Below are 9,599 nucleotides of genomic sequence, written 5' to 3' on the forward strand. Positions count from 1 at the left end.
TGGCTGCTAGAATAAAATTCTTTTGCTAATTAGTAAAAAAAAAAATGTATTAAAAACTACGGAAAGCTAGCGACATGCTAAAGAAGGTGAATATGTAATGTTTATGGTATTTGTAGTTTTTAGACTGGAGTTCTACTACAAGAAAATAATTAATGTCGTGAATTACATACAAAGAAAATGTAAAGCTTGTGTATTACATACGTAAATCAAAAGAAGAATTTTTCATATAAATTAAAATTATGAAAAAATGAACGGAATCTTCTGAAACCAGTGGTTCCGCCTTCTTTTTGTCGTCACTGTGTACTCTCATTGGTCATTTTTTTGAAACGCCCATAAGTGGGCGCGTGAGCAATGTAGAACGGAGCCGCATGACCCTCCTCGTGTACCATAGAGGTTTTACTACACCGGTTCTTCACACAAGTCACACAGAGAGCAGAGATGGACGCCGAACAGATGGGCCCTCAGACCTTCCTTTACGGTATATTTCTTATTCCTGTTATTCTGTACGGTACAGATCAGCAGTCCGGTGTTGAAATTAGGAATTTTGTAATAGCTTAGCTAGCTCGGAAAACCGTTAGCTCGCGCAGAATTCCAGCATAATCATCATCAGTGTTTAACAGTGAAATAACACTAATAAATATAAGCAAAGTGAAGATTTAATTAGTTCTTTGGGTAAAAAGTGATCATCGTGATCACAATGTCTTCTTTGGTGCCCTTGCATTTAGTTAGCTCATTTTTAGACGCATGTCTGCCTCCACTCGCGCGCACACGTGTGACGCGATTTCCAAAATGGCGGCGGCGGCCTCTAAACCCGTTCACAAAAAAATAGTCAGATATTTGTATTCATCACAAATTAACTCTTAATTCTGCATTATGTGTCTTAGTTTGGGTTTTTAAAACAACAACAACAACAACAATAATAATAATAATAAACTACTCATAACAGTAAGTGCCGCGCGCGCCTGTGACAAATCCTGTGTTCAGATTGCAGGATTGATTGATTTTATTTTTTATTTTATTTGTACTTGGTTTGTTTTAGGTCACAGTCTTAATTTTGTTGAAACATTTAATGTTTTATCGGTATATATCGTCTTCGCGAGATGGCGCACGTGCGCGCGCGCACAACCTCGCACCAGAAGCACGTGGAGGCACAACTGGAAAACCCCCCTCACACGCTAGTTTTTTTGTTTTTTGTTTTTTACTCCCTCCACACTTCACTGATCTCTTCGGTCTGACCAGTTGCAAGTCCGAGAATTCTCTTGACAGGTTTGTGTTGAACTGTTTCACAGGCTGCGAGCTGAAGCAGGGAAAAGAAGTGACCTTTAATCCAGAAGATGACGACTTCGAGCATCAGCTGTCCGTCAGGATGGTGTGTGCATGGAGCTCGTGGAGCTATTTATATTCACTATCACTTAATTTGATTGATTTGTTGTGTTGGATTTCATACAGGAAGTGATTATTTAATAGTTTCCACTCAGTGACACACAGCCTTATCATGCATCTTTATCATGGTGTATTACAAGTTTGCAAAAAAAAAAAAACTGCTTCATACACTGCAAACACAGCATCAGGATCTTTCTACTGTTTATCAAGACAGAGATTGACGGCTCAGAAATCTGCTTTTTCATAGCATATGAGTAGTGTATGTATAGTAAATATCTGCTGTGTGCGCTGCATGTGTGAGATTAACACAACTGCATTAAGACAAGTTTTTGTGCTTAGGGCAGTTTTTAAAAAATCTCCCCCAAAAATCAAGTTTACAACTTGTGTTCCCCCTGTTTTGCTCCAATATAGCACAAATTCATCAGTATTAATTCATCAGAGCCTAGAGTTAAACTTTGTCATGCAATTGGATCCAGTCTATAAAAGATTAAACTGAAGTTTATCCCCTCAGGCGTGCGTCGATCCTGCCACCAAAGATGAGCTGAACGTCGTAGAAGTCGAGGGCCAGGACTCTGAGGGTCAGAAGGTTAAAGCCGTGCTGGCCACGCTGAAGCCGTCCACCATGCCGAGTGTGAGTGTATCAGAATGCTGGTTTACACTGAGCTTTAAAACAAACACCAAAAATAATACTGAATTATCCTGACATGATCTCATGTTTCAGGTGTGTCTGGGTGGCTTCGAGATCAGTCCCCCTGTTGTGTTCCGCCTGCGTACCGGTTCTGGTCCAGTTCACATCAGCGGCCAGCATCTCATCAGTAAGTAACACATGTGCTGATCACGTTTATTTATGTGATATTTCTACACACCTACTGACCTTCATGCATTTCACAGAGGAGATCTGCATTCTTTATAATTCAAAAAAAAAAGGCACACAATGTTCAAGTCTGTTCCACCCGGTTAACACCTTAAGAGAGTGAAATGTTGCTCTTGTCATTGTAGTGATGAGCGGAGATCAGTCTTTTGATGAAGATGAAGATGAGGAGGAGGAGGAGGACATGAGGACAGCTGTGAAGAGAGGAGCACCGAGCATCACAAAGCCATCGGTGAGTATTTACTAATCCCTGGGTTTATCTAGTGTGCATCTTGTCCTGATCTTGCTGGCATTCTTCAATCTGATGTTTGTATTTTTTTTATTGCTGTCTATAGAAAAAAATGAAAGTGGAAGAGGAAGATGAAGATGACGACGATGATGAGGACGATGACGAGTGAGTGCCCTTGAGCTGCAGCGGATGTGAACCTGTTCAGTTTAACAACGTTGTGTGTTGGTGTGGTGGTAAATATGAATCCGGATCTTTCTTTCAGGGATGAGGATGATGATGATGAGGAAGAGGATGAGAGTGAAGAGGAGACGCCTGTGAAGGTGAGTGTGTCGATGATTTGTGGTGATTTGTGACTTGTTAAATATGAACATGAAATTGAAGTCAGAGTTTCTGTCACAGGCCAAGAAGCCAGCAGCCAAACCACAGACTCCCTCTCAGAACGGCAAATCCAACACACCAGCACCCAAACAGGTACGTGTCCAGCACTCCCAGTATGCTCAGAGAACCTGAATTTACTTATCCCTCAATGTGGAGCACAAAGTCCATTGAGGTGATCAAGCTCCCCCTCTTCCTGAGTGTTTCAGGCTGGATGAGCATGTGTAACCTGAGAAGGGTTTAGGGGGGGAATCAAATTAGATTTAGCTCCACCTGTGGACTTTTATCAATATCTTTTTAAATAACCAGTGAAGGATGTTGATTTATTTCCTCTGGTGTCAGTGAATCACTCGTAATTATTGCTATAGCAACATCATGTTAACAGGGACTTGTGATATATTTATAATTCATATGGAATTTTTTGTTTCTTTTAAAGCAGCCCAAAACGCCAGAGACTGGAAAGAAGAATGAGAAGAAACCACAGACCCCCAAAAGCCCCAAGACCCCCAAAACTCCACAAGCTCCTCTCAGCGTCTCGGAGATCAAGGCCAAGATGATGGCTAGCGTGGATAAGGTGCGTGTTAGCGTTCACTAGCATGTAATATGCAAGAAAATGCGTTTAAGTTGAACTGAACCAAAAACACTTTTTGTGCCCAGTCAGCAAAAAAGTAATTTTTTCCCCATTTCCATGTATTTTATCGTTGTTTATGTGATTAAAAAACTTAGTAAGAGTTTCCTGTGCCTGTGCTCACCAGGCGGCGTTTTAACTGTAAATGAACTTCAGCTGTGTCTGATTAGGAATTCAGCTTCATACATCATCCCCGGTTTCTCAGCGAGCACCGAGGACTCGAATCCAGTTTCTTTTTTTTGTTAAGTTTTGGAAATCCTGCAGCTTGCGTGGAGCATATAATAAAATATCTTTGAGGTGTATTAATCTGAATTGTAATAACCCGAGCGCTTAAAGAAAAAAAGAAAAAACAAGTGCGTTCTTCAAACTCGACGGCAAAAACATACGCTTATTCAGTTCAGGTGCGGAAGTCATTTACCTGACGGATTTCCAAACGATGAAGTAATTAAAGCTAATTATTAATGTGTGTTGAAGTAACGGCTTTCGCTGTTGGCTGATTGCGGCAGTAATTAATGGAGTCAGCAGTCGACGTTATGACTCGCAGTGAGATGAGACTACACAAGAAATGTGGAGCTGCTCACGATTAAACACAGTGCATATACTTGGTGTGCATGTTCATGAAGGGGCGGGGCTTAAGTTCAGAATTACAACAGGTTTACGACATCCTCGACCTACGGCGTTTCGTGGTCACGTTGCCGTCTCCCATATTAAGAAAGTCTTGTTCCATCGTTCCGACGTACGGCGTTTGCGACGTTAAAACAAATTTCGCGCAGGAACTAGTTGGCGAGTGGACGAATACATCGTCAGGCGGCGCTATACGAGGAAGACGGCTTTGTTTACGTTCGCCGGCATAGGTGAGTGACGGGTACTTAAGTTCCGACTTAAGGTGAAAATCGCGTTACGCCACACCGTAGGAACGGAATTCTGACGCAAGTCGAGGACCCCCTGTATTGATGTTTTAAAAAATGTAGATTTGGTTTGAAGGAACTGATTTAGGGGCAGGGCTAAGCAGCACCATGAGCTTCAACTACAATTTGTTTGCAAAGGTTATCATTTTTAAATATAACAAACAAGTTATTTGTTATTCTAAGCCATCGTGGTGATTTTGCTGATCCGTTTAAGCTCCGCCCCCTTAGTGTTGTAACTTTTCTGTCGAAGGGAAAAGAAAGCGTGTGAAGTCGCTGCCATCGGGAGACGTGTATGTGACGTATGTGATGATTTAAACGCTGTGGTGTGTGTTCACAGGGAGTGACTCTTCCCAAACTTCAGGTCAAGTTTGAAAACTATGTGAAGAATGGATTCAAAGTAACTGACCCAAAGGTATTTACTGAATTTTACCACCTTTGATACGTTTCCATTAGAATGAATGATACCTTTATATTAATGTATATAAATCAATTCAAATGTATTAAAGTTTTGGCCCCCTCTCTACAGGTGATCAGCGAGCTGTGGCAGTGGAGACAGACAAAGAACTAATCCGACATTTTACCTGGTTAAATTATGTCTTGTTTTCTTTCCTGTTTTTTTTTTTAATTTCTCCCTCCTGAGTTATTCTGCATGATATCCGTGCCATTCCTTTTAAAAGTTCCTTTAAAGTCACTTTATTTTTCCGCCCGTGTTTTTTCCTGATTCAGACCTGCCAAGACACAGAACCGTTCCATCTCTCTCTCAGAAGGAGCCTCAGAAGACATCTTCCTTTTTTTTTCCCTCCCTTTTTTTTTTTTATTGAGTTTTCAGTTTTCACAAACTCCAGCAAGTTTTCAGTTCCTCTGGGAGGACACGTGTGCTTCAGATCTGTACATTTTATCAGGAGTGCAGCTAAGGACCTTTGTTTCTGAACATTTCAGTGTCGTGTGAGAGGAAGCATATGAAGTTTTACTTATGAATATACTGTAAAATAGCGCAGGTTTGATGTTTAACTCTGAGGCCTTCTCTCCTCTCTGAGTTTAGGGAAACTTGTCTGTTGTGCTTTTGCAATGAAAACAATTTTACTGCACAGGAATAAAAGGTTTTTTGGAAGAAATGTTGCTGTTTTCTGTTTCTTCAGTATGCTGAGTTGCACCCATTTCAGACACTTTGCTTTCTAAACCACGTTCAATAAAAACAAAGAAAAGAGGAACTTTAATTTCTGTGTTTGAGGGGAAATATTGTAGCCAGGTCAAGACACTATACTTCTAAATAAGAATAGAAAGGAAGGACTATCAGTGTGTGTTGAGGCTAACTAGCTTCACCCGGCTAATTATTTATAATTCACAGGCTTTAATTCAATAATACAGTCAATAGTTAGCAATGTAAATGTAATTATATAATGCCTAGCCTTCTGTTAGCTGGCTTGGCTGCTAGTTTTGCTTGTATAATAATTTAGCATAATGTTAGCTAGCTTTGGATAAATCTAGTTTACCGGTTTTAACTAAATAGATTTAGTTTTTGTAGTGAGAGCAGGGAACAGGTGGAGGAAAACCTGGAGAGGTGGACGTTTGCGCTGGAGAGAAAAGGAATGAAAGTCAGTCGTGGTAAGACTGAGTACATGTGTGTGAACGAAAGGGAGGGAAGTGGAACGGTAAGGCGAAGAGATGAAGATACAGGAGTTTAAGTACTTGGGGTCAACAGTCCAGAGTAGTGGAGAGTGTGGGAAAGAGGTAAAGAAGTGTGTGCAGGCAGGTTGGAATGGGTGGAGAAAGATGTCGGGAGTTCTGTGTGATGGAAAAATATCAGCGAGAATCAAGGGGAAGGTGTACAAGACAGTTTCCGGTGGTGAGACCGGCCATGCTGTATGGTTTAGAGACTGTCACTGAGGAAGGGACAGGAGTCAGAGCTGGAGGGAGCGGCGCTGAAGATGTTGAGGTTCTCTTTGGTGGTGATACGGTTGGACAGGATTAGGAACGAGTACAGGGACAGCTCATGTTGGACGTTTGGGGGACAAAGTTAGGGAGGACAGATTAAGATAGTTTGGACATGTTCAGAGGAGGGAGAGTGAGTATATCGGTAGGAGAATGTTGGACATGGAGCTGCCAGGCAGGAGGCAAAGAGGAAGGCCAAAGAGGAGGTATATGTATGTAATAAATGAGGATATGAAGCTATTGGGTGCAAGTGTTGAGGATATAGAAGATAGGGATAGGTGGAGAGAGATGATTTGCTGTGGAGACCCCTGAGGGGAAAGCCGAAAGAAGAAGAAGAACTAAATAGATTTCGTTATACAGTATTCAACTGCAGCTTGATGGATTTATCTAAGTCTATGATTAGTGGTCTTGCTAGCAAAATCGGTCTCGGCGGTTTTAGTCAGCGTCCAATTTATCAGGAACACCTGGAAATTCCTGCGATTATCTAATCAGCCACTTATGTGGCAGCAGAAGGCTGAGTGCAATCATTGAATAATTACACCTCAGACTTCCAGAAAGCACATGTTTTTTTTTTGGGTTTTTTTTTTATCTTTTTTGAATATGTATGTACCTTTTCACTATTTAATTGACTGAATATCGCTAATTGAAAAAAGAATATAGATACAGAAGCAGCAAAGTGACTGGAGACCATTTTATTTCAACAAGAGTTAGCTTCCAGTGACATAGCGACTGTTGGCGATTACGTGTGGGCGTGGTCAGGCTACATCATATATTGCGTAAACCCGTAGTACAGGCTGCTAAAAAGTTAACATCAGGCTAACTATGTTATATTCCGCTGTTTTATATATACATTATGAACCTAATCAGTTAAAATAAACAACTCTCCATTTTTAGAGGTTATTAGATGTCAATTTTTTTGCAATTCAAAACATCTAAATATATATCCATCAGCCTTTCCTTTAATTATTTTTTATATAATACTTAAAAAAGGTCATTTTAATAATCCATACATTGTTAAATCATCAGTCTTCTATCAGTACTGATATTGAAATGATGCACTAATAAATCCGCAGTAGGGATGTGCATATTGATGCTGGAGTATCGATATATCCATACTCAGAAACTTGGTATAGATATTTTCAAAAAAAAGTATTGATATTTTAACTATATTAATAATTTCTACATAACTAAATGTTTTTAGTGCTGTGTACAGGATGGTCGTTGACGGTTTGTATATGATGTTACACACCAATCAGTCTGTAGTGGAACGTGAGCGATCACGTGCCATTCAGCTACATACTCAACACACACACACACACACCCACATTATAGAATGGCATGATGGCAGAACAGCGGAAAAAAAATTGCACGATGCAATATTTGTGATAAGAAAGTCACACACAGCAACAATACAAGCAACCTTTTTAAACATTTACAGACAACACACCCTGAATCTTATAAAGAGGCTGAACAAAAACAAGCTGCCCAGTCTTCCTCTGCTCAGTCTCCCTCTGTCCAACAAAAGACGTTACAGGAGAGTTTTAAGGAAAGCGAATCCTATCCAGGTACAAAGAGCAGAGTAATTACTTAACTTATTAACTGTACTCTTAACTGTGTGTGTGTGTGTGTGTGTGTGTGCACGTGCATGGGGGATGTACTAGTATTCCTTACATTATAGAGACCAAAAACATCCCCACAACACGTATAATAATACCAATAAATTTTTAACCTTCTGGGGATAGAATACACAGTTTGTACAGTATAAAATTAATTGAGTAATATTGATTAATTGAGTAATAACTTGTGACAATGGAATGACCCCTTAATGTTAGGAATACTAGTATGTCTGTATATGTATATTTAAAGTGTGTGCATGTGTGTGTGTGTGTGTGTGTACAGTGTGTATATACAGTATATATTGTGTGTGGGTGTGTGTGTGTTTGTTGATTTCTAGTGTAATTCCAAAGCTCTCTGAGCAAGTCAAAACCACACTGAAGGACTCAACAGATTCTGCAAGCAGTGTGGTTTTAACAAGTGACATTTGTACCTCAGGAACAACCGAAGCCTATTTGACTGTATCAGGACATTTCATTGACCACAACTGGCAGATGCAGGCTTGCACTCTTGAGGCAGTCCATGTAGCTGTACAGCACACAGCACGAAATATGTCTGACCTCCTCACAAAAATATCTGATGACTGGGACATTACCAGCAAGGTCTTTGCTGTTATTACTGGTAACAGAGCTAACATGGTTTCAGCTGTGCGGAAAACCCAATGGAAACATGTTCTGTGTTTTTCACACACCCTTAACTTGGTTGTTAAAGACTCCATTAACGCTTAGACAAATTTGGAGTCCCTCCTCGAGAAATGTGGTGCTATTGTTCGGTTCTTCCACCATAGCGCCAAAGCATCTGACAAGCTAAAGAAAATGCTAATTCATTTGCAACTGCCAGGGCACAAACTAATTCAAGCAGTAGAGACCATGCTAGAGACAGTGAAGGAGCAAAGACAAGCTGTTAAAACAGCACTTTGTCTTTTTGGGAGAAACACCTTGTGCTTGAATTATGAACAATGGTCCTGTATCAGCCAAGCCATTGAAGCCCTCGGGCCATTGGAAGAAGCCACTAAGGACGTTTTATCAGAGCAGTATGTAACCATTTCAAAAGTCATACCTCTAGTCTCTCTTCTCCAAAATGCAACCATGTCTGCCAGGCAGAAGAGTAGCACTTTGGCTTTACAGCTTGCAACACAGTTCAAACAGCGCTTTGAAAACATTGAGCTCAACTATACTCATGCAGCCAACACCTTTGTGGACATTAGGTTCAAAAACATTGTGTTTTGTGATACTGGAAATGTAGAAAACATTAAATCACAGCTTATCAGTGAGATGCAAGCCCTGCACAGACAGGCAACAACCAGTGAACCCTCTGCATCAGCCACCACTATGGGAACAGCCTTGTCAGTGCCACAAGAGTCACCTGCTGCAAACACTGAATGGAAGGGTGCAGACTGTTGAACATCCAAAGGAGGATTATGGCAGGAGTTTGACACACGTATGTTAGCTTTCCAGGGGAAACACACAGCCAATACAGACACATACATTGAAATGCGCAGATATATGGAAGAAAATGTGATCCCAAGAAGTGAGGACCCTTTGCAATGGTGGAAAAACTGTTTAAAATTAATAAATAAGTATGCACAAGTTTATGTTGTTGGTATTTTAGTTTAATTTATTAAGATTTATGTTATTTAATCAATATTTTTTTGTAAAA

The 9,599-nt window shown here is 40.4% G+C and overlaps 1 protein-coding gene across 2 annotated transcripts; it reads left to right on the plus strand.

Moving 5' to 3' along the window:
- The first annotated feature begins 334 nt into the window (after positions 1-334).
- Positions 335-5,509, plus strand: npm1a (nucleophosmin 1a). Of its 2 annotated transcripts, none has more exons than XM_058412649.1 (11): positions 335-478; positions 1,290-1,369; positions 1,895-2,014; positions 2,105-2,198; positions 2,383-2,486; positions 2,590-2,648; positions 2,746-2,803; positions 2,883-2,954; positions 3,295-3,432; positions 4,732-4,806; positions 4,921-5,509. In XM_058412649.1, exons 1-11 carry the CDS (start codon positions 439-441, stop codon positions 4,960-4,962), a joined length of 882 nt encoding a protein of 293 aa, XP_058268632.1. In that variant the 5' UTR covers positions 335-438; the 3' UTR covers positions 4,963-5,509. The 2 variants fall into 2 exon arrangements, with proteins under 2 accessions (XP_058268632.1, XP_058268633.1); XM_058412650.1 differs by having other exon boundaries at positions 3,298-3,432.
- Positions 5,510-9,599: the final 4,090 nt, after the last annotated feature.

Source organism: Hemibagrus wyckioides, linkage group LG16, assembly GCF_019097595.1.
Source record: "Hemibagrus wyckioides isolate EC202008001 linkage group LG16, SWU_Hwy_1.0, whole genome shotgun sequence".
NCBI classification, from domain to species: Eukaryota; Metazoa; Chordata; class Actinopteri; order Siluriformes; family Bagridae; genus Hemibagrus; species Hemibagrus wyckioides.

Excerpts from the sequence above, each read along its gene's own strand:
- npm1a (XM_058412649.1), top strand. The coding sequence starts at position 439 with ATGGACGCCGAACAGATGGGCCCTCAGACCTTCCTTTACG. Across the intron at positions 479-1,289 it reads CCCTCAGACCTTCCTTTACG|GCTGCGAGCTGAAGCAGGGA; the intron begins GTATATTTCTTA and ends ACTGTTTCACAG. Across the intron at positions 3,433-4,731 it reads TGATGGCTAGCGTGGATAAG|GGAGTGACTCTTCCCAAACT; the intron begins GTGCGTGTTAGC and ends GTGTGTTCACAG.